This window comes from Elephas maximus, chromosome 12 (genome assembly GCF_024166365.1).
Source record: "Elephas maximus indicus isolate mEleMax1 chromosome 12, mEleMax1 primary haplotype, whole genome shotgun sequence".
In the NCBI taxonomy this organism is placed as follows: Eukaryota; Metazoa; Chordata; class Mammalia; order Proboscidea; family Elephantidae; genus Elephas; species Elephas maximus.
In genome coordinates this window covers 109,480,919-109,507,808 of record NC_064830.1, presented here as the reverse complement: position 1 = coordinate 109,507,808, position 26,890 = coordinate 109,480,919, and the positions used below count along the sequence as shown (strand labels likewise).

The following is a 26,890-nucleotide window of genomic DNA, read 5'->3' as shown; positions in this document are numbered from 1 at the left end:
CTCACACCATACACAAAAACTAACTCAAGATAGATCAAAGACCTAAATGTAAAACCTAAAACTATAAAGACTATGGAAGAAAAAATAGGGGCAAACCTAGGGGCCCCAATTTATGGCATAAATAGACTATCAAATATAACAAAAAATACACACACAGCACAAGACAAAGCACTAGACTGGGACCTCCTGAAAATCAAACATTCATGTACATCAAAAGGCCTCTTCTCCAAAAGAGAACCTACCGACTGGGAAAACATTTTTGGCAACATATCTGACAAGGGACTAATCTCTAAAATATAAAGAAAACTTCACCGCCTCGACAACAAAAAGAAAAACAATCCAGTTAAGAAGTGGGCAAAGGACACGGACAGACACTTCACCAAAGAGGACACTCAGGTAGCCAACAATCACACGAAGAGATGCTTGCAATCATTAGCCATTAGAGAGATGCAAATCAAGACAACGATGAGGTATTACCTCACCCTGGTAATAATGGAAATGATTCAAGAAAGAGAAAATGCTGGTGAGGGTGCAGGGAGGTAAGTCTCATACACTGCCGGTGGGAGTGTGAAATGGTCCAACCACTGTGGAAAACTGCATGGCACTTCCTTAGAAAGTCAGAAATAGAGACACCTTACAATCCAGCAATCCCACTAAAAGCCCACTGCCATCAAGTCGATTTCGACTCATAACGACCTTACAGGACAGAGCAGAACTGCCCCCATAGGGTTTCCAGGGAGCAGCTGACAGATTCAAACTGCCAACCTTTTGTTTAGCAGCTGAGCGCTTAACCACTGCACCACCAGGGCTCCAGCAATCCCACTACTAGGTATATATCCTAGAGAAATAAGAGCAGTGACCTGGATACGTACACACCCATGTTCATTGCAGCAATGTTCACAACAGCAAAAAGATGGAAATGCCTAGGTGCCCACCAACAGACGAATGGATAAACAAACTATGGTATATACACACAATGGAATACTACGCAACCGTGAAACATCTCACAATATGGATGAACCTGGAGGGCATTATGCTGAGTGAAATAAATCAATCACAAAACGACAAACGTTGTACGAGACCACTATTATAAAAAGTCAAGAAAAGGCTTACACACAGAAATAGACGTTCTCTGACGGTTACCAGGGATGAGAGGAGAGGGAGGGAAATCACCGACTAGACAGTCGACAGGCATTCACTTGGGTGAAGGGAAAGGCCATACACGATGAGGAGGATGTCAGCACAACATGACAAGACAAAGGAAGATGCCGGGAGGTTCACAAGAGTAAAAGGGAACACTTAGCATTCTCATTCCTGGGAATTTACCCAAGGAAAATGAAAACTTATGTTCACATTCACCCTAGTTCCTGTATGCAAATGTTTGTAGTAGCTTTACCGATAATCACCAAGACCTGGAAACCCAAGTGTCCTTCAACTGGTGAACAGAAAAACTGTAGCACATCCATACAGTGGAATACTACTCAGCAATAAAGAAGAACCAACCACTGATACATGTAACGTGAACAAATCTGAAATGCATTACGCTAAGTTAAAGACACCAGACTCAAAAGGCTACATTGCGCATGATTCCGTTTTATGCATTCTCAAAAATTCTGTGTCCAAAATTATAGGGACAGAAAATAGATCAGTGGTTTCCAGGGGCTAAGGAAAAGAGTTGATCACAAAGGGTCCCAATAAATTTTCTTGGGAAAACAGAACTTTTTTATCTTGATTGCGGTAGTGCTTATATAACTAGAACACGTTTGTCAGCATAACGTACCTATAAGCGATTAAACTATACCTCAATTAGCCTGACCTAAATAAAAATAAAAATATTTTTAAAAAGCCCTATGGAACACTCAGGCCACTGACTGGCAGAGCTGGCTTAAACAAACTCCGGGCCCTCGGACAGCCGGCCAACCCCCACTTCCACTGCAGTCAGGAACACTGAGCATCTTCCAGGTGCCAGGTCTGTGGGCAAAACAAAAGAGAACACACCATGGCCCACAGTCTTGAGGAAATAGGCATGTTTATACTCTTACTGACCTTAATAAACTCCAGTTTCAAGTATTCTGCCATTTGGAAGGTTTTACACACTCGAAAAATGTTACCAATGATGTCTTCTGATGAATAGCCGAGATGCCACAGGTGAGCAAGAATCTAGACAAAAGAAGATACAGTGAGGCTGTAAACTATAAGGACTCTAGGGTGAAATGAAGTCAAACCCATACCAATCTTGAGCCTATCACACCGTGATAGGGTGCCTATTGGGAGCAGACAGGTCAACTTAAGACAACCCCTGCAATTTTGAGAATCGCCTGAATACCACAGAGCTGTTGGTGGGCAAACGACACCTGTTTGTCACACCTTCTAGAACATGAGGGGTAATGTAACTTATTTTCCCAGCAGGCAGAGGTAACATTGCAAATGTTTAAAACTATACTGTAAGATACTACCATACCCATGTGATGAATGTCCTTATCCAAGGCTCTTAAAATGCTTATTAATCACCTCACCAAGAAAGGTATCTGCCATGCTTTCCCTAGCTGCTGGCGGCATAACACAGGCCCAAGGAGGGCTAGCCCCAAACAAATCCTGACCAGGACAGATATTAACAGTAGACTCAGCTTTATACCTTCTCAAATCTTAGTCCCCAGCTCTACAAACCACTCCCCACCCCCACCCAGACTGCAGAGTCCGGAATCAGTCTTTCTTGCCTTTGCTTTGGCATCTTGGGGTGAATTTAGGGGGTTGGGAAGCTCTGTGTCCATCAATGTTTAGCCTTCCTTCAGGCCCACTCAGTGACCCAGACCTGTGCCTGGGTCTCTGCCTCAGTCCCCCTGCCCTGTGCTCCAGTTTCACATTAGGCCTAGCCCTGCCCTAAAGCTAGTCAACTTCTAGTTGCTTTAGTTTGTGGGGGAGGTGGGGAGAGGCAGAGAAAGAACCTGCTGTGATCAGACCAATGGCCTTAAATCACACCATTGCCACTCATGTGACCTGAAGATCACTTAAACCCAAATCATGCCTGTGGTATCTGATCACAGAGCCAGTCTCCATTATCAGGCTAGAGTCCCCCTGGTCCCTCCTCTCCTGGTAGCCTGCTCTCAAGCCCCCACCAGAGAAGAAGACAGCTTCACTGGCAGGAAGGAGCTGAACTGGTCTTTCCTCATATCTTAGGTTGGTCAATTCCTCTTACAGAAGACGTCATTATACTAGAAAGACCAGACTGTGAATTCCAGTCTGTGAATTCCTTAGGGCAAGGAATTTAACCTGAGTAAGTTTTCTCATTTGTAAAGTGAGCTCAAGTCCTAACATTATTTTAAGAATTAAATGGGGCAACGCACGTCAGGTCCCAAGCACAGTTCCCTCTAGCAGCCTGAGAGACAATGTTCCTTCTGATGAGGGAGGAGGCAAACCTTGTAGGCTTCGTCGATGTCGGCATTCACACACCGCTGGATCATCTCCTTCACCAGCAAGGGGTGGGGCTCGTCGCAGACCTGCCCACACCAAGAACAACGGCTTGTCAGGGGTGGGGGGCCAGGGACAGGGGCCCTAACAGGCCAGCTGCTGGGCAATACACCTCACCAACTTCTCAACTCCTCGTCACAGAATCCTCCAGCAAACAGAAGCAGGTCTGGGAATGCCCCTCTCACCACCAAGTACGTGTCAACCTACTGCCGTGAGGAAAATGCTTTTGACACCATAGTTAGAAATTGCTCAAACACAAGATGAATTAAGCGTAAAACTGACAATGGCCAATAGAGTCTGCTTGGGAAAGGCTTTAAGACCATTAGTCTTACATCACTTGGGGGAGCACCTGCCCAGAGCCGCGTCGTCGCGTCTTGGTATCTTAAGAACCGAAAGGTCATTTGGACCAATTTCCTACCCAGAGTAGAAATACGCTTTCCCCAGAAAGGGCCCTTAGACTCAGCATGAATGCCTGAAGAGAGGGGACCCTGCACCCCACAGGCAGCCCGTTGAGTGGTGCTTCAGCTCCGGAGTCTGCAGGCTGCCTGCTTGCAACTCCCTCCATCAGCCTTAGGTTCTGTCTCCAGTGCAACATATGACATTTTAAATCTTCTAAATGAAAGAAAGCTTTCTGATATCTCAGGACGGTACCTATGTACACCTGCACTTGGTCTTCTCATCCCCATTCAATTACTGTCCCTGAGACGCCAGTTTCCAGAGCCCTCAATGCTCACTTCGGGAAAAAACATAACTCTCTCCACAGGCTACGAAGCAAGTTTCCCTCTTGATGATAGTCGCTGCTGAGGTCCACACGATGCTTAACGTGGCTTTCTTTCCCCACAGACTTGCTAAGAAGCAGTCGTGGACTGATAGCAAGGGCCCTCTCTTCAATTCTGCCCCCAGACAAGGGAGAAAGCCGTCTCCAAAGCAGCATTTAGATGCTGAGTGTTAGGATGTAGTAGCGGGTTTTCAAGAAAATCTCCAACGAACAAGAACAAAAATAAGTTATTAAAAAAACATTTGGAGAGGGATCATGGCGACAGCTGTCACCATGGTGCCGAGCTAATGTCACGGAATCACCCGGACGGCTGAAAAGGCAAATGCTTCGTAATGTGTATTTTGCCACAATAAAGATAAAAATAAATTTATGGTTAAAAAAAGAATTTCCAAAAGAAAAATCTTTCACCAACGTGGGAGAGAAAGAGGCTTTTTCTACAGTTTGGCTTTGAGAGCTCGGTCAGCAGGACTGGGCTATGAAGCTGCCGAGGGACAGTGCTGAGCTCCAGCCCGCGTGGTCTCGGGTAAGCCGCCTGCCTGACCTGAGCCCACCTCCTCGTCCACCAAGCACTGATCAAAATCTGTCGCTGTCACCGTACACGCAAAGCATGTTTGAAAGGCAAATACTTTGTTACAAACATTAACTGCTATAATTACCAATTTTTTAAATCACATATATTAAAAAAAGAGTATCTGTGTGGTGGGTCTGTTGTGAGATTAAACCAGACACGCTGAGAGCACCCAGCCCTGGGCCTGAGGTATCACCCGAATGTCCGCTATCTCCTAAGTCTCTAGTGCGTGAAAGTAAAACTGACAGCAGAGAAAGAACAACTGGGAGCAGGCCCGGCTCCCTGAGCGCCCCTCGCCCCAGGAAGCCTTCCTTCCATCAAGCCCCGCTTCCATGCCACCAGCCCCGGCAGATGAACAACCAGCGTTCATACCTTGAACACATTCTCACTGTTGATAAAGCCAAATCCCGAGAAAGTGGACTGCAAGTTGTTCAACGCCTATTGACAAACAAGAATGTGTCAGTATTGCCTTTTAAATCTCTGCCTGTCCCATTCCTCTTCCTGGAGTCCAGGCTGAGCTCTCCCTTAAGGCCTGCTCGCCTTCCCGCCCCCGGCAGAGCTGAGTCCATGTCCTCCACTCCAGCTGGCCACACCCTGCAAAGCTGAGCACACGTCCCCCACTCCAGCTGGCCATTCCTGGCAGAGCTGAGCACACGTCCCCCACTCTGGCTGGTCATGCCCCACAGAGATGAGCACACGTCCCCCACTCCAGCTGTCCTTGTCCCTGGGCAGCAGGCATTTCCCAGGAGGCCCACATCTGCACGGTGGTGGCCGCACGTACCTGCCTCATGTCCCCCTGGGCAGTGAAGATGATGGCTTCCAGGCCGTCGTCAGTGCACTGCACTTTCTCCTTCTCAATCACATCCATTAGCCTCGCCAGGATCTGTGCATCTGTCAGCTTTGTGTAGCGGAGCACTGCACACCGGGACTGAATGGGCTCTGAACAGACAGGCAGCCGATGGCACGGCCCTCTTAGTTCCTTAGTCACCAGGATGCAGCTACCCAGTCCACAGGGCCCAGCAATGCCGCCACCTCTTTTTCCACCAGCAGGTGCTCCAGAGGGTCATGGTAAACAGGGCTACATTTCAATACAGCAACCACTATGCCACACTGCCAAGGACGGCCTTGGCAAGCCACAGCTTCCAGAAGGGGAGAAGATGCCCCAAGACAGAGACACCCATGTGCCATGAGTCCTCAGGTGAGTCAGCACCAGCCCAGGTGGACTCCATCTGACTGCCTGTCAGAGCTGCCTGCCCAGGAGGTGTAAGGCCCTCTGGGCAGATACGATTCAGTCTGGGCCAATAACGGGCCCTGCATGGCTTCTTCACAGCTCTGCAGGAGAGTCCACATGCTGCCAGGGCTGAGAACCCCTGCAGATCCCTTCACCTTTGGCTTAGGGTGGTATATCAGCTGCTCCGTGAGCTCCAAGCCTCAACTTGACCTCTCTGACCCACACTCTGCACGCCTGCCACACCGACCTTCCTAAGGCTCTAACCCGTCACCTCTTCCTGCCAAGGCAAACCCTTCAGTAGCCTTTAATGCTAACGATTACAGCCCAGCTCTTTTCCTTGTAACTAAAATCTCCCCGCAACTTCTTCATCCTCCGCTCTCCTAAAGCCAGCTCTGGTACCATCATCTCCCCGCCTAGCAGTGTTCTTCCCACCTACAGCGCCCTCCCGCCCAGTTCTTCCATTTAAATCACAACCATCTTCCCACGTACGGCGCCCTCCTGTCCAAGTTCTTCCTGTCTAAATCACAACCATCTTTGAAAGCTCCTCTCAAAGCCAGCACCTCATGGTGCTGTCCCAGACCACCGGGACTAAAGCAACCTCTCTCCTTTGACCTCACAGAGGAACATATAATCCTGTTTAATTATTTGTAGAAAACAGACCAGTGACCGCCCTAGGTGTCAGGGATGCAGCAATGACTCTTATGACAAAGGTCTAGCCCCTCAGCGCGTAGGCTTACCAGGACAGAAAAAGGCAAACAGGAAAGTTACACACAACAGACCGGGGCTACGGGAAGAGGTGTATATATACAGGGACAGCGCTGGAGCCCAGACCTGAGAACGAGCAGCTCAGCCTGCAGAAGATGAGGCTCCCAGTGGAGGGGAGCTGTGGTGAAGGATGAGGTTTTCCTGGCTGGAGAGGCATCGCAGACAGAGGGAAAAGCATACTCAGAGACAAGTGGTGCCAGGGAAGTGAGTTCAGGAAACAGCAAGTCGCCACGAGGCTGCAGCGTGGAAGAGCTGAGCCCTCGGGCAGACTGGACCCCGCATGTGAGCTCAGGAGGGGCACATGTTGTGGTTGGCAATGGGAGACCACAAAGGACTAAGCAGGGGAGGGGTAAGTCGGACTTGTTCTTAGAAGACTCCCAGGCAGCCATTTAAGGACCACAGGTAACAAGAAGCCAACCAGCCAAGGCAGAAAAAGTGAGAGCACAGACCTGATATGGGAAAGAAAGGTTCAAGAGACACTGCTGAGGTAGGACACCTAGATTTGAATTTGGTGAGGGGCTGCCTACGGTGGTGAGGAAAGAGAAAGGAGGACTCAGGGTGACTCAGGTTTGGGGGTTCACCCCTGGTGGCGTAGTGGTTATGAGCTATGGCGGCTAACCAAAAGGCTGCTAATCTACCAGGTGCTCCTGGGAAACTCTATGCAGCAGTTCTACTCTGTCTATAGCGTTACAACAAGTAGGCGTTGATCAGACGGCAATGGCTTTGGTTTACTCCTGGTATCCAGGTATGCACTCGGCGCGGTGGGGCGAGGGCTGGGGCTGAGCCTCCCAGAAACTTGCATTCTCCACTGCGCCTTGTGCTAGGAGATGCTCTGCACATAAAATGGCCGAGTGTCAGTCACATGAATGAAAAGAGCCCCTTTCCTAAGAGCTGGTCCATTCCAACTCATCTGAAACCACAAAGCTTCACAACTGAACCTTATTTGCATATTTAGGGTTATCACACAAGAGAAAGATCTCTTAGAAACCGAGGTTCCCGTCTAAAAGCAGTTGATATTCAGACACCACCATGAGTTTCCTTTACTAGATTTTTCTCTTTGAAGAAGTACCAAAAGCTTAACTTGCAGGATTTAAATATGTTTCAGAGTTTCAGGAAGGCCATGGCCTTCCTCAAAAAAGACATGCCTCACGCTCTCAGCTGGTGTCAGTCTAGGAGTCCAGTGGTGCGACTGTCTCAGAAATCAAACCTGCAGCCATCTGACCATGAACCATTTCGTATAAAAAAAAAATATATATATATATAAGGTGTAGAAATACATTTCTTTAAGGATGTCACTCACATGTTTGTACAGTCCCTTAAAAGAAATCATCAGGATGCTCTATGTAGCAGAAAAACTAATTTCATGAAAAGGGGAGGTGTGATGGTTAATTTTATGCGTCAACTTGGCTAGGCTATGGTTCCCAGTGGTTTTGCCAAACACTAAACTAGTTGATGTTCCACAATATAATGTAATGCACCATAATGTAAATACCTTCCATAATATAATCTAGGAGAATATAACCAATCAGTTAAAAGGGGAATTCTTTAGGGTACGGTCTGCCTTCAGACTACAGACATTTTGGCAAATCTCTCTCTCTCAACTCCACACTCTTCCCAACACTCACCTACGGATTTTGGGACGCAAACCCGCAGGTCTCCAGCGTCCTGCCTGACCCTCGAGTTTCAGACTTTTTACTCCCCACAGTCACGTGAGCCAATTCCTTAAAGTCAGTCATTTTTTCTCTCTCTGTATACATACTATACATTTCACTACTTCTGTTTTTTTAGAGAACCCTAAGACAGAAGGTCAAAGCTTTCTCAGCCAACAACTGCAATTTAAAATCACTGAACAAATTCATTAACGCTCAGCCCTATGGCGGCTGCACTGGGGGCATGTCTGTAATAGTGTCCTGCCCTTAAAGACTTGTCTTACCACTGGTTAAGGAGACAAGCTATATGCACGTCCATAAATCAAAAAACTTTAATCATAAGGGCTGGGGCTCAGCAGGGCAGAAGTGAGGCAAAGACAACACGACAAGGGTGCCGTGAGAAGTGGTGGGAGAGAAGCTGGCCGGTGTGGTGCTCTCGGTCTAGACCAGAAAGGGAAGGATGTGACACCAGTGGGGGGCTGACAGACTCAGAGCAGTGAGGAAGTAGAAAGGCTGTTGGGAGGGACGGTGGGCAGGAGCTAGAAGGACAGAACACTGAGGTCAGAGAGGACGACGTTTAAGAAATCAAAGAGGAAGCGATTCCTGGCAACAACAAAGCCCAGTGTGCTAAGTGCCTGGAACAAACAAAAAGTGCAAGAGCATATCTGGGGAGGAGCAGTGACTGAGTAAGACACTGTGTACAGGACATCAGAAACGTCACGTGTGCCTGACACAGCACAAGTCAGACAGGCCTAGGGTCACAATCTCAGCTCTTCTACTTGCTCAGTGGCTTTGGGCAAATTACTCAACCCTCTGAGCTCCAGATTCCTCATCTCTAGTGTGGAGTTAATAATGCCTCCTCATAGAACTGTATGACGATTAAACAAAAAAGATGCTTCTGTAGTGCTTGACCGTACTCTTCCCCTGCTAAAAAAAAGGGCCAATGTGAACACCATGTGAACCCCAAGTCACCCAGGGCTCACCACACCTATGATTTTATCCGAAGCATTACATGCAAGAGCAAAGCGCGTTGTTTTGGAGTAGATTTCCATGGTTCTCCGCAAGGCTTGCTGGGCACCATCAGTCATGCTGAAAGAAAACAAAAGAAGACTTTTGCAACTGGGACCTGAAGCCCCCCGGGCACAAATCCCTCCCTCCCTGTGAACAAGAACACAGGACACAAGACATGTCTGAAGTCCTGGACAGTCACAGTTGTCTCAGAAGTAATCATGTCACCCCATGAATGCCAAAACCCACAAGCAGCACCCTGCAAGACTGCCCGAGCAGATTTACTGCCCAGACACACAAAATCACCATCTGCAGTGGCTGCATCCAAACATGCAGGGGTCAGGGCTCCCTTCAGCTCTGCCATGACAGGAAATCCAAGAGAATAGTTTTATGACGTCAGCTGCCAACTTTTCTAATAAAGCGCTGAGAACCTTGACCCCCTCACCGAGCATGCTCAGCTCTCTCCAGGACCCCATTAGGGTCTTCCACAGGTGGCCCTGTGCTCGACTAAGCCGTGTGACCCTAAGTCTCAGTGTCATCACCTGTAAGATGGACATGATACTACTACTGAACTCAGAGGGTTGTTATGGCAATTATATGTGATACAAACAAGAGTCAAATGGTAGAGACAAGCCCAGTGTTCATCAGCGGGAGAATGAGTGAACACAACGGTAAACCCCAGTGGAATACTATTCAGCCTTAAAGAGAATCAAAGTTCTGAATGAATCTTGAAAGCATCACGCTAAGTGAAATAAGCCCTTCATAACAGGACAAATGTTCCATGATCCCATTTAGGACATATCTAGAATAGACCAATGCACAGACAGTTTACCGTGGTTTCCAGGTGCTTGGGGAGGGAGGAACGGGGAGTTACAGTTGGATGCGCACAGAGTGTCTATTTGGGGGATGAAAAAGTTTTGGAAACAAACAGAGGTGATGGTCGCACAACAGTGTGATTAATACCACTGAGCTGTACACTTCAAAATCGTTCAAATGGCAACGTCTGAGTTGTATGTGTGTTACCATAATTTAAAAAAAGATCAAAATAACAAGAACAAAAGAGTTGTGACATGCCAAGTGTTTAGGAGAGTACCCGGCATAAATGCTCAGGGTGACTGTTCAATAAAGGTTAGCTGCTGTTAGTACTATAAATCATATCACACTAAGGAGGTTAAGGTGCACCCACACACGGAATGTAACACGGCTACTAAAGACCATGCCCGCAAGATTACTACAATACAGAGCACTGTTTTTACATTAAAAGGAGGAACCAGGACATCAAAATACATGTCTCACAGTCTTAACTAGGTAAAAATCTGCATCAGTAAGAGAAGAAATAAAGCAAGGTATTACCAGCTATTTTCCAAATTTTCTTCAGAACATGAACTACCTTTACAGTTTTTAAAATGTCACTGAATTTTTGTATTTCAGTTGTTCATGTAACGGATGCTGGGACAAGCACGTAACTACCGTCTTAGACAAACGTCCAGGAGTGATGTAATGCAGACAAGGTCTAAGGCACAGGCCCCACCCACCACAGAAGGGCAATGGTGACAGCTTTTCCTGCCAACAAAGCTCTGTAAGAGATTTAGAAATCAAGGTCGAAATATATTTGGCTGGAAAGAAGGAGTGTGCTGTCTCATTAGGGGGAGAGCAACTAGGAGTATATAGCAAGGTGGAGATAAATTTTCCTGTGAGAGACTGACTTGATCTGTAAACTTTCACTCAAAGCACAATAAATTTTTTTTTTATTAAAATACATATACATTATATACATACATACATACATATATACATACACACACACATATATACATAAACACACACACACATATTTGGCAAAGTGCCCTACCTGTCTGCTTCATCCAGGATGATGATCTTATGCCGACCTCTGGGAAGGGTAACCTTCTGCTGGGCAAACATTTTGATTTTATTCCTCACAATGTCAATGCCCCTGAAACGAGAAGCCAGAATTTTATTGTCACCTTCCAAAACAAATTCAGTGTCCTTCAGTTTTGTTTCGTTTTTATCGTGTTTTAAGTGAAAGTTTACAATTCAAGTCAGCTTTTCATACAAAAACTTACACACACATTGTTATGTGACCCTACTTGCTCTCCCTACAATGAGACAGCACACTCCTTCTCCCACCCTGTACTTTCTGTGTCCATTCAATCAGCTCCCATGCCCCTCTGCCTTCTCATCTCGCCTACAGATACGAGATGCCCACATAGTCCCATGTCTCTACTTGAGCTAAGAAGCTCACTTCTCACCAGTATCATTTCATATCTTATAGTCTGGTCTAACATTTGTGTGAAGAGTCGGGTTCGAAGTTAGTTTGGGGCTAACAGAGTCCTGGGCCATGACCTCTGGGGTCCCTCCAGTCTCAGTCAGACCATTAAGTCTGGTCTTTTTACTAGAATTTGAGGTCTGCATCCCACTTTTCTCCTGCTCCTTCAAGGATTCTCTCTCTGTTCTGTTCCCTGTCAGGGCAGTCATTGGTTGTAGCCCAGCACCATCTAGTTCTTCCCATCTGAGGCTGATGGAGTCTCTGGTTTATGTGGCCATTTCTTTCTCTTGGGTTCATATTTTCCTTGTGTCTTTAGTGTTCTTCATTCTCCTTTGCTCCAGGTGGGTTGAGACCAACTGATGCATCTTAGATGGCCGCTTGCTAGCTTTTAAGACCCCAGACGCCACTCACCAAAGTGGGATGCAGAACGTTTTTGTAATACACTTTGTTATGCCAATTGACCCAGATATCCTCTGATATCATGGTCCCCAGACCCCCAACCATGCTACTCTGTCCCTGGAACTGTTCGGTTGTATTCAGGAAACCTCTTAACTTTCGGATTAGTACAGTTGTGCTGACTTCCCCTGTATTGTGTTGTCCTTCCCTTCACCGAATTATTGTCTACCATCTAGTTAGTGAACATCCCTCTCCCTCTCTCCCTACCCTTGTAACCATCAAAGAATGTTTTTTGTGTTTAAACCTTTTCTTGAGTTCTTATAATAGTGGTCTCGTACAATATTTGTCCTTTTGTAACTAATTTCACTCAGCGTAGTGCCTTCCAGAGTCCTCCATGTCACTGAGATGTTTCATGGATTCATTGTTGTTCTTTATCATTGCATAGTATTCCATCATGTGAATATACCATAATTTGTTTATCCATTCATCTGTTGATGGGCACCTTGGTTGCTTCCATCTTTTTGCTACTGTAAACAGTGCTGCAATGAACATGGGTATGCATATATGTGTATAAAGGTTCTTATTTCTCTAGGATATATTCCAAGGAGTGGGATTCCTGGATTGTATGGTAGCTCTATTTCTAGCTTTCTAATAAATTGCCAAATCTATTTCCGAAGTAGTTGTACCATTTTACATTCCCGCCAGCAGTGTATTAACTGTTCCAATCTCTCCACAGCCTCTCCAACATTTGTTTTGTGTTTTTTGGATTAATGCCAGCCCTGTTGGGGTGAGATGGTATCTCACTGTAGTTTTGATTTGCATTTCTCTAATGGCTGATGATCATGAGCATTTCCTCATTTATCTGTTAGCTACCTGAACGTCTTCTTTAGCGAAGTGCCTGTTCATATCCTTTGCCCATTTTTTAATTGAGTTATTTGTCTTTTTGTGGTTGAGGTTTTGCAGTATCTTGTAGATTTTATAGATGCTGAACAGATTTGTCATAGCCCAAAATTTTTTCCCAGTCTGTAGGTTGTCTTCTTATTCTTTTGGTGAAGTCTTTGGATGAGCATAAGTGTTTGACTTCTAGGAGCTCCCAGTTATCTAGTTTCTCTTCTGGTGTTTGTACATTGTTAGTAATGTTTTGTATACTGTTTATGCCATGTATTAAGGCTCCTAGCATTGTCCCTATTTTCTCTTCCATGATCTTTATCGTTTTAGATTTTACATTTAGGTTTTTGATCCATTTTCAGTTAGTTTTTGTACGTCCTGTAAGGTATGGGTCTTGTCTCATTTTTTTTTTTTTTTTTTGCAGATGGATATCCAGTTATGCCAGTACCATTTGTTATAGAGGCTGTCTTTTCTCCATTTAACTGACTTTGGGCCTTTGTCAAATATCAACTACTCATAGGTGGATGAATTTACATCTGGATTCTCAATTCTGTTCTATTGGTCTGTGCATCTGTTGTTATATCAGTACCAGTACCAGACTACTGTGGCGGTATAACAGGTTCTAAAATCAGGTAGTGTGAGGCTTCCCACTTTGTTCTTTTTCAGTAATGCTTTCGTTATCCGGGGCCTCTTCCCTTTCCATAGGAAGTTGGTGATTTGTTTCTCCATCTCATTAAAAAATGCCATTGGAATTTCGATCAGGATTGCATTGTATCTGTAGATCACTTTGGGTACAAAAGACATTTTCACAACGTTGATTCTTCCTATCCATAAGCAAGGTATGTTTTTCAACTCATGTAGGTCTCTTTCGGTTTCCTGAAGTAGTGTCTTGTAGTTTTCTTTGTATAGGTCTTTTATGTCTCTGGTTAGATTTATTCCTAAGTATTTTATCTTCTTGGGGGCTACTGTAAATGGTATAGATTTGGTGATTTCCTCTTCAACATTCTTTGTTCGTGTAAAGGAATTCAACTGATTTTTGTATGTCTACCTCGTATCCTGATACTTTGCTGAAATCTTCTATTCGTTCCAGTAGTTTTCTTGTGCATTTTGGGGGGTTTTCTGTGTATAAGATCATATCATCTGCAAAAAGAGATACTTTTACTTCTTCCTTACCAACTTGGATGCCCCTTATTTCTTTTTCTAGCCTAATTGCTCTGGCTAGGACCTCCAGCACAATGCTGAATTAGAGTGGTGATAAACGGCATCCAGGTCTGGTTCCCGTTCTCAAGGGGAATGCTTTCAGACTCTCCATTTAGGATGATATTGGCTGTTGGTGTTGTATAAATGCCCTTTATTATGTTGAGGAATTTCCCTTCTGTTCCTATTTTGCTAAGAGTTTTTATCATGAATGGGTGTTGGACTTCATCTAATGCCTTTTCTGCATCAACTGATAAGATCATGTGGTTCCTGTCTTCTGTTTTATTTATGTGGTGGATTACATTGATTGCTTTTCTAATGTTGAACCATCCCTGCATAAAAATAAATCTCACTTGGACATGGTGAATTATTTTTTTGATATGTTGTTGAATTCTATTGGCTAGAGTTTTGTTGAGGATTTTTGCGTCTAAGGTCATGAAGGATATTGGTGTGTAATTTTCTTTTTTCTGTGGTGTCTTCACCTGGTTTTGCTATCAGGGTTATGCTAGCCTCACAGAATGAGTCTGGGGTATTCCATCCTTTTCTATACTCTGAAATACCTTTAGTAGTAGTGATGTTAACTCTTCTCTGAAAGTTTTGTAGAATTCTCCAGTGAAACCATCAGGACCAGGACTTTTTTTTTATTGGAACTTTTTAAATTACAATCTGTTCTTTTGTTATTGCTTTTATTTAGTGGTTCTACCTCTGGTTGTGTTAGTTTAGGTAGGTAGTGTGTTTCTAGAAATTTGTCCATTTCCGCTAGGTTTTCAAGTTTGTTAGAGTACAATTTTTCATAGTATTCTGTAATGATTGTTTTAATTTCAGTTGGGTCTGTTGTGAGATCACCCATATCATTTCGTATTTGGGTTATTTGCTTCCTCTCCTGTTTTTCTTTTGTCAGTTTGGCCAGTGGTTTATCAATTTTATTGATCTTTTCAAAGAACCAGCTTTTGGTCTTGTTAACTCTTTTGATTGTTTTCCTATTCTCTATTTCATTTAATTCTGATCTAATTTTTATTATCTGCTTTCTTCTAGTGCCAAAGGGTTTCTTTTGCTGTTTTCTTTCCATTTGTTTGAGTTCTTGGATTAATTCTTTGACTTTGGCCCTTTCTTCTTTTTGGATGTGTGCATTTATTGCTATAAATTGACCTCTGAGCATTGCTTTTACTGTGTCCCAAAGGTTCTGGTAGGATGTGTTTTCATTCTCATTTGATTCTATGAATTTCTTTATGCCGTCCTTAATTTCTCTTATAACCCAATAGTTTTTGAGCAAGGGGTTGTTCAGTTTCCAAGTTTTTTTTTTCCCCCCTTGCTTTTTCTGTTACTGTTTTCTACTTTTATGGTTTTAGGGTCAGAAAAGATGCTTTGTAATAATTCAATGTTTTGGATTCTGCTAAGGCTTGCTTTAGACCTAATATGTGGTCTATTCTAGAGAATGTTCCATGTGCACTAGAAATGAAAGTATAGTTGATTGCTGTTGGGTGGAGTGTTCCATATATGTCTATGAGGTCAAGTTGTTTTATTGTGGCATTTAGATCTTCCCTGTCTTTACTGAGCTTCTTTCTGGACATTATGTCCTTCACGGAAAGTGGTGAGTTGAAATCTCCTACTGTTATTGTAGAGCTGTCTATTTCACTTTTCAATGCTGCTAGAGTTTGTTTTATGTAATTTGGAGCCCTGTCATTGGGTGCATAAATATTTTTGATGGTTATGTCCTCCTGGTGTATTGACCCTTTAATCGTTATACAGCCTCCTTCCTTATCATTTGTGGTGGATTTAACTTTAAAGTCTATTTTGTCAGAAATTAATATTGCCACTCCTGCTCTTTTTTGGTTGTTGTTTGCTTATTTTTTTCCATCCTTTGAGTTTTAGTTTCTTTGTGTTTCTAAGTCTAAGGTGTGTCTCTTGTAAGCAGCATATAGACGGATTGTGTTTTTTTATCCATTCTGCCACTTTGTTTCTTTATTGATGCATTTAGTCCATTTACATTCAGAGTAATTATTGATAGGTATGAGTTTAGTGCTGTCATTTTGATGTTTTTGTGTGTGTTGACAGTTTCTTTGTGCCACTTAATTTTCTGTGCTGAGTCATTTTTGTTTATATATTTTCTCTTCCTCTTTTTCATTGTTGTTGATTTTGTATTTGCTGGGTCTTTATGTTTTTCTTGTTTTTTATTTTGATGCCTAGGATTGTTAGTTTCCTTCGTGGTTACCTTATTATTTACCCCTATCTTTCTAAATTTAAACCAATTTTTATTTCTTTATATCTCCCTGACTTCCTCTCCATACGACAGATCTATGACTACATTTTTTTGTCCCTCTTTTTTGTTTTAATGTTGTCATCTTTTACATAATGACATCTGTTTCCCTGTTTTGAGTGTTTTAGCTTTGATTTATTTTTGTGATTTCCCTGTCTCCAGGGTTGATATCTGGTTGCTCTGTCCTGTGTTCTAGTTTTGGGTAACAAAACTGATGTTATTGACTCTCTAACTGGAGGACTCCCTTAAGTATTTCTTGTAATTTTGGTTTGGTTTTTGCAAATTCCCTAAACTTCTGTTTGTCTGGAAATGTCCTAAGTTCGCCATCATATTTGAGAGACAGTTTTGCTGGATATATAATTCTTGGTTGGCACTTTTTTTCCTTCAAGGCTTTCTATATGTTATCCCATTGCCTTCTTGCCTGCATGACTTCTGCTGAATAGTCAGAGCTTAGTCTTTGTAGGTGACTTTTCATTTATCCCTAGCCACTCTTAAAATTCCCTTTATCCTTGGTTTTGTCAAGTTTGATTATATGTCTTGGTGAATTTCTTTTGGGATCTACCTTGTGTGAGGTTGGATAAGCATCTTGGATAGATATCTTCTCATCTTTCATATCAGGGAAGTTTTCTGCCAATAAATCTTCAACAACTGTCTCTGTATTTTCTGTTATCCCTTGCCCTGTTCTGGTACTCTAATCACTCTTAGATTACTTCTCTTCATAGAGTCCCACATAATTCTTAGGGCTTCTTCATTTTTTAAAATTCTTTTATCTGATTTTTCCTCAAATATGTTGGTGCCAAGTGGTTTATCTTTAGTCTCGCTAATTCTGACTTCCATTGCCTCAATCCTGCTCTTATGACTTTCTACTGAATTGTCTTATTCTGAAATTTTATTGTTAATCTTCTGAATTTGTTTGCTGTCTCTCTATGGATTCTGTTAAACCTGTCATTATGCTCTTGTCTAATCTGCTTAAGTTCTTCTAACGCTTTGTCTGTGCATTCCTTGGCTTCTTCTGTGTCTTGCCCAATCTCCTTCCTGATCTTTTCAAGAGTTCTGTATGTTAACCTTTTGTATTCTACTTCCAGTAATTCCAGGAAATTCTTTTCACCCGAAAGATTTCTTGATTCCTTGTTTTGGAAGCTTGCGAAGTCATCGTGGCCTGCTTCTTTGTGATATTTGATATTGACTCTTGTCTCCGAGCCATCAATAGTTATTGTACTTATTTATTTTATATTTGCTTACTGCATCCTAGCTTCTTATTTTGTTTTGATATGCCCAAATAGGCTGCCTGAATGAGCTAGTTTAATTATTGATGCCTTTGAAGCTCTAACATCCTGTCACCAGGTGGTTAGGGCTGTTACTAGGTATGTGACCTCAGGAGTTCATTCAGTTTTCTTGTATGGATTCAGCTCAGGTGTCCAGACAGTCAGTCACCAAGTGCATGTTGCAAGCTCTCACCTTCAGTCCTAGACAAGCAGGGGTGACTGGTGTAGGCACAGGTACCTGGGTGCAGTAGGGGGTCATGCACTGAGCAAGGCAGGGGGCTGACAGCTGCCCGAGTGTCTATGAGGGAAGTGTGTCCCTGTTCTCTAGAGCATGTAGGTAGGTGGGTTTTGCAGCCAGACTATGGGCATCCAATGCTGTTGGCTGTAAGGACTGAGAGGCACCACTTATTCTTGGGCCCTGTTGCACATGGCTAGGTGCTGTGGGTGGAGCCATCAGTCCTCAGGCCCCTGATGTGGGTAGATGAAGACCCTGCTTAATAGGCAGAGTGGTATCAAATGACAAGAACCTGCCTCTCCACCATGTAGCTGAAACAGCTGAAGTTAGACTTCAGGTATATACCCTGTTGTATTGTGCTAATGAGGACCTACACTGTTGAAATGGGCCCGCACAAGCCTATGCAGCGGTGAAAGGCATTCAAAGTCCATGGACCCCTTATGCCTGAGCCTAGGCAAAGGAGCTGTTTCTGCCCTGAGTTCCTGGCTTAGAGGAGCAGGCAGATTTTTTTCCTTTTTGTTAATGTGTTGCCTCTCCAAGGCTGGGAGAATGGCTCAGGGCGAGTGCAGGGTCCTCTTCTGACCCAGGGGATGCAGCCAGCTGGGACACAATGCAGAGTGAGAAGGGAACAGGTACGTGGATGAGATGATTTTCCTGAAGGGGTATTTTTGTATCGCAGTAGGTAAATGCAGGTACTTATTGTTTGCCAATTGTGGGCCATTTCTCACTTGTTCTGGAGGGTTGAGCAGGCTCTCCGCCATTCGGCCTCCCTCAGTGTAGAAAATGCATCCCAAACGCCTCTGCTTGGCTCTCCACGCTTGGTGCAGTGTCAGAATCAGCCTGCAGGGTGCTGGTTCCTGCAGGGTCAGGTGTGGCAACAACTCAATGTTTCTGAACCATTTTTGCCCCTTCCAGCCGCTCAGTCTAATTTCTCAACTTTGTCTTTGATGTTCAGGGCTCCTAGCTTGTCATATATAATCAATTCACTTGTTTTTTCGGATCTTTGTTTTAAGAGGGACCACAAGAAGTGTCTGACTGCTCCACCATATCAGCCCCACCCGGTGTCCTTCAGTTTTCTCTCAGTATACCATCAGGGACTATTGGACCCAACTTCAGCTTTTGAGTTTCTTTTTTGAGCAATTCTAGTTATTTCTAAAGATTGATACTTAACGACTTCTATTCTTTCTTATAGGTCTTCCAAAGAACAAAGAAAAATTGACTATTTTTTTAATAGAATGAAACTCATTTTACCTTGCAATTACCATGTGAATCCAATGGACCCTTTCATACATTTTGGTGTTTTAGTGATCTTATTCTTTAATTATTTCATCACTATTCATTGGTTACCCTTAGCTATGTAAGAAAGATCAAAATAAGAAGAAAATGAAAGGATGATGGAATTGCCTAGAAAAATGACACAACAGTGGTAGAAATGGTCACTGCTGCATCATCCTTCAGTTTTCTAATTGCATTGCTGGTGGTTCTGCATTATTTTCAAGAAGATATAAGACAGTCTAGATCTACCATCTTCGTTGTTATTTTTAAGCTTTCATTAAACACAGGTAAGAATTTGGAATTGCTAAATATGGCTGAGAATTCAGAATTTTTCATTTTCCTTCCATAATGGCAAAGAAAAGAAAACTGACAGAAGACTCATAATTATTAGACAAATCACAAAATGACTGCAGAGAGACAAACAGCAGCACTCTAGACTCTAATAAAACCAAAAACATCCACTGCTGTCAAGCTGACTCCAACTCATGGCAATCCCACGTGCTACAGAGTAGAAGTGCTCCTTAAGGTTTTCTTGGCTGTAATCTTTATGGAAGCAGACTGCCAGGCCTTTCTTCCACAGTGTCACTAGATGGGTTTAAACAGTCAACCTATGTGGCGTCTGGGGTCTTAAAATGTGGCACCTGGGGTCTTAAATGCTAATAAGCAGCCATCTAAGATGCATCAATTGATCTCAACCCACCTGAATCAAAGCACAATAAAGAACACCAAGGTCACATGGTAACTATGAGCCCAAGAGACAGAAAGGGCCACATGAACCAGAGACTTACATCATCCTGAGACCAGAAGAACTAGATGGTACCCGGCCACAACCGATGACTGCCCCAACAGGGAGCACAACAGAGAACCCCTGAGGGAGCAGGAGAACATTGGGACGCAGACCCCAAATTCTCATAAAAAGACCAGACTTAATGGTCTGACTGAGACTAGAAGAATCCTGGCGGTCATGGTCCCCAAACCTTCTGTTGGCCCAGGACAGGAACCATTCCCGAAGACAACTCATCAGACATGGAAGGGACTGGACAATGGGTTGGAGAGAGATGCTGATGAGGAATGAGCTACTTGTATCAGGTGGACACTTGAGACTGTGTTGGCATCTCTTGTCTGGAGGGGAGATTGGAGGGTAGAGAGGGTTAGAAACTGGCAAAATTGTCACCAAAGGAGAGACTGGAAGGAGGGAGCAGGCTGACTCATTAGGGGGAGAGTAAGTGGGCGTATGGAGTAAGGTGTATATAAGCTTATATGTGACAGACTGACTTTATTTGTAAACGTTCACTTAAAGCTCAATAAAAATTATTAAAAAAAAAACAGTCAACCTTTTGGTTACCAGCCAAGTGCAAATCGTTTGTGCCACCCAGAGATCTGTCTAGACTCTACTGATGGTGAAACTGATCACAGAAGCAAAATCTCAAGACTATGAGCCTTCAGATGCCAACAACTTAAACTTTCTCAAACTCAAGAACTGAGAAGTGAACAATATATTTCTAAGGACAAAAAGTAAATATATTTTCAACCAGTTAGTCACTTAACAGGAAGGACGTCATTCCCCAATGTATCTTGTGAGGAGAATTTGGACCGTCCTGCTTCGCTAGAGGAAGGCTGGTGTGTATACAAAGTGATTAGAAGGAAATAAATGACACAGAAACGGGAAAAAAATCACTGTATTTATCATTCTAATTGGTGTTTATAAATCTAAAATTGAAAATATTTTGCAATTATGGGCCACCCTCTTTTCAACAAAATTATGAGCCACCAAAGTTTTTAAAAGTAGTGAGTTTTGATGATGCGGGTGAGAGAAGAATGAGAAGTAATGATTAACTAGAACCCATTCGTACTTGACTTCTGGAATCAGTATTCACAAGTAGATGTATCACAGGCTCATGCGTGAGAGTTGAGGAGCAGTTAGCTGCATTCAAAGGACACTGGCCATTTCAGGTAGATAAAGATCTCCGTAATCCAGAAGATATGAAAAACCTGAGAACAACGTCCTCGAGGAATAATCAAAAGCACACTTTACAGACATTATATTCAACAGGTTCTTATTTCGTAATTCTCACTATTCAATATCTGAAAAGTAAACCAGCAAGTCAAGGGCTTGTGATGCCACACTGACAAGCAAGCAATTCTCAACCTTTCACAGGGAAGGATTAAAGGAAAACACATCATTGGTAAGGCAAGCTCCCAGCATAACACACACTGAAAAAAGGGCCACATGTATAACAATTCAAAACGCCAAACACTCGCCACCCTTTGGTCTTGATTCCCAGATGTACCTGTCATTGGAAGCATTGAGTTCCAGGACGGCATCTTTAAGTGCCGGGCCCAGCAAGGCTCGTGCCAAACACAGGATGCTTGTAGTTTTCCCAGTTCCTGGGGGCCCCTAGGAATGAAATCCTCAGTAAGTGCTCCAAGCCACCAGGATGAATTCAGCATATCCCCAGCTTTGCTGTTCATTACTGTTTCCACTCACCTCCCCTGAACCCATCCCACCCTATTTCAAGTGGACGTCAAATCATTAGGGTAACCACTCCACAGGTCTCCTGACTAGCTTTCATGGAATATCTCCCCCTGCTGACGGAAGTGACAAGGGCTGTAGTGATAAAGGGCCTCTCTGAGGAGGAAGCACCATGCCACCAAAACACTTAAGCAGGCAGCGAAAATGAGGCTCGGAGACAAACAAAACCACCAGACCAGGACTGAGTACTTACAGCAATTATAATGTTGGGCACATTCCCTTCTCTTGCAAAGACCTGAGGAAAAATGTTAATTAAAACTGGTTACTCTGTAAGCCTTACAAGCGGTCCCCCCCGCCCCGGCCATACAGTCCCGTGTAGGAAGCATCACTACAAATCTCTCCAAATGGATGCCCCAGAGAACTCTCCCCTCAGTATATTCAAACCTGAACTCATCATCATCCCCTACAAACCTGGGGCCCCACCCATGCTCCCCCTTCCGTGAGCTCTCAGTGCATCAGCCCCGTGCTCACATCTGGAACCTGGAGGGCGGCACCATCCTTGTCTGGGCCTCCTCCATGAGCCCACCCAGCAGCTCAGTGACTGAGCTTTCAGAAAGACTGTGCTTTCTATTCTTTCTCTCCAGGGTAGACTGCCTTCTTTCTTAGTCCCACTGCCACTTTCTTAGTCCACCGTCTCTTGCCTGGATTGCTTTCGACAGGCCCTTAACTGGTCTCCTTGCCTCTAAACTTGCCCCGCTCTAATCCATTTCCCACACTGTAACCAAGACCTTCTTTCTGAAATGCAAATGTTTTTAAAAATTTACCTAACTGAAACCCTTGGATGAACCCCTTACTGCCGTCAACACAAAGCCCAGACTCTTAAATAGAGCTCACAGGCCCTACAGGGTCTGGGTTCTGCCCACCACACAAGGCTCATTTCTCACTGCAGTCCAAAACACAGTCCCTGGGTGGTGCAAATGGCTAACGTGCTTAGCTGCTAACTGAAAGGCTAGAGATTCAAGTCCACCCAGAGGCATCTCAGGATAAAGTCCTGGCGATCTACTTCCAAAAAATCAGCCACTGAAAACCCCATGGAGTACAGTTCTGCTCTAATACCCAGGGGTCACCATAAGCTGGGGTTGCCTTGACTGCAACTGGTTTTTGGATAGCCCTGTTACTCAAAGTGTGGGTCCAGGGACTAGAAAAATCGGCATTGCCTGGGAGCTTGTTAGATGAGCAGAATCCCCAGCCCCACTCCAGAGCTACGGGGTCAGAATCTGCATTTTTACAAGATCCTCGGGTGATTCATATGCCCACAAATGTTTGAAAAGCACTGATGTGTATCCCAATCAGACAGCATTTGTTCCCCAGAACAAGCCACACTCCCTCTTACCTCCAGGCCTTTGTCCCTGCCATTCCTTCTGCCTCCCTCCCTCCCGGCCCACTCCAGTCTAGCTAACTCCCACTCATCTTTTAGCTTTGGAGTCACCTCTTCCACTGGGGGAATACTTGGAGCAGGTTACTCACAGGCTGCTCACCTGCAAGCAGGTCACTCCTCCCACATGTCCCATAGCACCTGTACTTCACCTGGCAGAGTACTGACAACATTACCTGTTGACTTTAATGTAGGCCCCATTAGACTGTAAGTCCCACATGGCCAGCAACCTTGTACATTCTGTTCATCAGATATTGACAGTTCCTAACACTGTGTCTGGACCAGACAAGATAATCAAATACTTGTTAAACGACAAATCAAAAGAAACTCGGTAGCTATTACAGAGACCTTCTCTGTCATGTGTCAAACAGTTGGGCTTCTAGATGATTCCTGAAGATCTCTAGGGCTGGAAATGCAAAGCCTTCTGGTGCAACCCCACTTGCTTGCTCCACTGCTAGACATTTCTGCTTGCTACAAAATCTGTCCTCATGTCAACCTGAATTCTGCTGACCTGTTAGCCGCACTGTGTTAATTTTGTCCTCTGGGCAGAGATCAGCATACTAAGGCGGGGTGGGGGCAGGGCCTGTTTTTATAATCTCTCAGGTTAAGAATGGTTTTGACATCTTTCAAGGTTTATATACATATATAGATATATATATGAATTCCACAGAGCCATTCTGTGGCTCCTAAAGCCTAAGATATTTATTATCTGGCCCTTTACAGAAACAGTTTGCCAGCCCGCTCTATAGGAGCACAGCACGAGTCTGCCGTCCTGCTCTAGAGGAACACAGCACAAGTCTGACAACCTCTCTCCAAAGCATCAGCCCTTAACCATTTGAAGCCATCCACCATGGCCTCCAGGCTTCTCCAGACTCACTGTCTCCCAACCCTTCAATCCTTCTGGATTCGTGGTTTGCGTTCCCTTCACTATCTTGGCTATCCTCCAAATGTACTCCAGCTTGTCAAAGCCACAATAACAATACAAGATCATCCTGTAAAAACTCACTCACCTGCAGCCTGCTCACAGTGTCTTCATTTCCGACAATTTCATTCAGCTTTACTGGTCTATACTTTTCAACCCTGTTTTTAAAAAAAGGAAAAAAAAGCATAAAAATGTTGACATGGCTATTTTCACAGTACCTGAGAGAGCGCTAAAAGGCAATCCTCAGAGCTTCGTCAGATTATATACATTCAATACAAATATGCCAAAAGGTTGCAGGCTTTAGATTCAATGAGGTGCCCAAGGGCCATGTGAAAAGTTGAGTGCACGAGAACTGTACAACAAAGACTTCAAAGCCACCAGAGCAGAGAAACACCTGTCGTTGCTGGAGAAGGGCCAGAAAAACTGAGCCGTGCGGCACCACAGCCTGCCCGCCGGCCACAACAGAGGCCCGGCGCGTCCACCCACACTGGCGTCCTTGGGGTGACAGACACGCTGCAGCACTGCCCCTTGCTCACTGCCCGCCCGACTGGGCAGGCAGGCACCGAGCCCTCAGCAGGGCTGGCTGCACAGAAACACAGGCTGTTCTGTGACCCTAGGAGGCTGGTAGAGGGGGCAGGCTGGCGGCCTTTTCAGACAGTGGTTCTCCTTTTTATTTTTTGTGATTTAGGTGAAAGCTTATAGAGCAAATTAATTTCTCATTAAACAGTTCATACACAAATTGTTTCGTGACACTGGTTGCCAACCCCGCAATGCGTCGACACTCTCTCTCCCCTTCTCCACCCAGTTTCCGTTTCCATTCGTCCAGTTTTCCTGGCCCTTCCTGCCTCCTCCTCTTTGCTTTTGTTCTCGTGTCCCCACCAGTCTCGGATTCGTGACTGAACTATGAGGCCCGTCCCTCACGTGCGTTATTGTTGGCCCCCCGGGCCCCGCTCCCTCGCCGTCTACCCGCCACAGTAGTCCCCTCGCCGCCCGCCCGCCCGCCGCGGCCCCCTCGCCGCCCGCCCACCACAGTCCCCTCGCCAGCTCGCCGGGCCGCCTGCTCCCCTCAGGACCCCCTAGACGAGGCTCGCCCTGAGGGCCTCACGGCCACGGCCCGCCGTCCGTCCCACCCCCACGCCGAGCGAGACGCAGCCCTTATATACGACGGGGTGCTCACCACGGCAGCTCGTAGTGGCCGGCGCCGCCGGAGGCCTTGCCGGGCGCAGGGGAAGGGCCCTGGGCGCCGAGCTCAGCCGCGCCACCACCGCCTTCCGGCGCCTCCATTCTCCCGCCGCCTCTTCCCGCCGCCGAGGCCCCGCCCCTGACGTCACCGCGCACGCCCCGCCCCTGGTCGCCGAGAGACGCCGGGCGCGAGCGGAAGTCGTGCGCGCGCCCCTTTCCGCGCCTGCGCCGAGGGCAGGGCCCGGGGTTGCCAAGGGAAGCCGGGCGTCGGGCCTGGGAGCGAGCGGAGGGCGACCGCGGCCTGCGCAGCCTTCCCAGAAGGCGGGTCGCCCCGGGAGCGGAGCTCCGTGGTCCTCTCTCTGCGTGGTTCGCCTGGGCTCCGCCTCCGCGCCGCCGGCCGGCCGGGTGGGGTAGGCGCTTCGTGTCCCGCGGGCAGGAGCAGGGGCCGGGGCCCCGGCCGCCCGGACGCAGGGCTGGGACGCGCGGGCGCCCGCAGGCACGACGTCGGGGGTCCTGGGCGGCGCGAGGCCAGAGCCCCGGTTCCCGGGTTCCCGACCGAGTAACCCCGGCTCGCCTTAGGTGAGCTCCTGCGTTTGATGTTTGACGTCTGTTGTCCCAGCGCTGCGAGGCCAGCGGTGTCCCCGTTTCGCAGAGGAGGAAACTGTCCCTCTGGCAGGCGTGCCCCAATCCGTATTCCAGAAACACACATCCCACCAGTTGTCGTCCAGTGATTCCCACTCACGGTGACCCCATGCGCGTCCGAGTAGGACTGTGCGCTGGAGGGTTTTCAGTGGCTGAATTTTCTGACGTGGGTGGCCAGGCCTTTCTTCTGAGGTGCCTCTGGGTGGACTCAAACCTCCAACCTGTCCGTTAGCAGCCGAGCATGTTAACAGTTTGCAACACCCAGGGACTCCTTCGGAAAAATAGGTACTTCATACTCACCAGTGCTTTCAGCGTTCACCTGGGCTGTTTTTCTACCTGTGGAACTAATCTTTCCTACCTTAGCCCAAATACCCTAATAATATTGGTGACTACGTGCCCCCGTGCAGTGCCGAGGTGGAATCTCTTGTCGTCCCCATTCTGCAGGTGAGGAAGCAGGCTCCGGAATGAGTAAATAATTTGTCTAATGTCATGTACGTAGTAAGTGGTGGAGCCGGGATTCCACTCCCCTCATGTTGCCAAGCACCTAGTATAAAATCCTATTATATTGCATTACAATTTTGAGGTAAAGCTGCCTTTAACATCTGAACTGAAGGGAAAGATTGAGGCCCGTTTATCTCTATCTCCAGTGCTTAGCACAGGGCCTGGTGCCCTGTAAATGTTCAGTTGAGTGTCTTTAATGAACAGTGGGAATCTGTTTCCAGAAGAGTTTGAGTCAGCTGTGAGAAACTGAACTGTTTTCACCAAAAACCAAATCCTTTGTTGTCAAGTTGATTCTGACTCATAGTGACCCCATAGGACAGAGTAAAACTGTCCTATAGAGTTTCCAAGGAGCACCTGGTGGATTCGAACTGCCGACCTTTTGGTTAGCAGCCGTAGCTCTTAACTGCTATGCCACCAGAGTTTCCAATAGGAATTATCAAAGCCCATGGCTGTTTTCCACTCAGCATC

The 26,890-nt window shown here is 45.6% G+C and overlaps 1 protein-coding gene across 2 annotated transcripts in view; it reads right to left on the bottom strand.

The window, feature by feature from the left end:
* RFC2 (replication factor C subunit 2) overlaps nucleotides 1-25,410 on the bottom strand; it is a 28,825-nt gene extending 3,415 nt beyond the window's left edge. Inside the window, exons 1-10 of one of the 2 annotated variants that reach the window (XM_049904798.1) lie at nucleotides 25,275-25,410; nucleotides 24,186-24,255; nucleotides 21,994-22,035; nucleotides 21,559-21,665; nucleotides 11,320-11,421; nucleotides 9,448-9,548; nucleotides 5,596-5,753; nucleotides 5,187-5,252; nucleotides 3,417-3,497; nucleotides 2,047-2,160 (exon numbers count right to left, since the gene is read on the bottom strand). In XM_049904798.1, coding sequence (XP_049760755.1) covers nucleotides 2,047-2,160; nucleotides 3,417-3,497; nucleotides 5,187-5,252; nucleotides 5,596-5,753; nucleotides 9,448-9,548; nucleotides 11,320-11,421; nucleotides 21,559-21,665; nucleotides 21,994-22,035; nucleotides 24,186-24,255; nucleotides 25,275-25,381 — 948 coding nt within the window. In that variant the 5' untranslated portion in view covers nucleotides 25,382-25,410. Of the gene's footprint in view, nucleotides 1-2,046; nucleotides 2,161-3,344; nucleotides 3,498-5,186; nucleotides 5,253-5,595; nucleotides 5,754-9,447; nucleotides 9,549-11,319; nucleotides 11,422-21,558; nucleotides 21,666-21,993; nucleotides 22,036-24,185; nucleotides 24,256-25,274 lie in introns of those variants that run through there. The other variant, XM_049904799.1, reaches the window with a different exon arrangement.
* Between the last annotated feature and the right edge of the window lie 1,480 nt (nucleotides 25,411-26,890).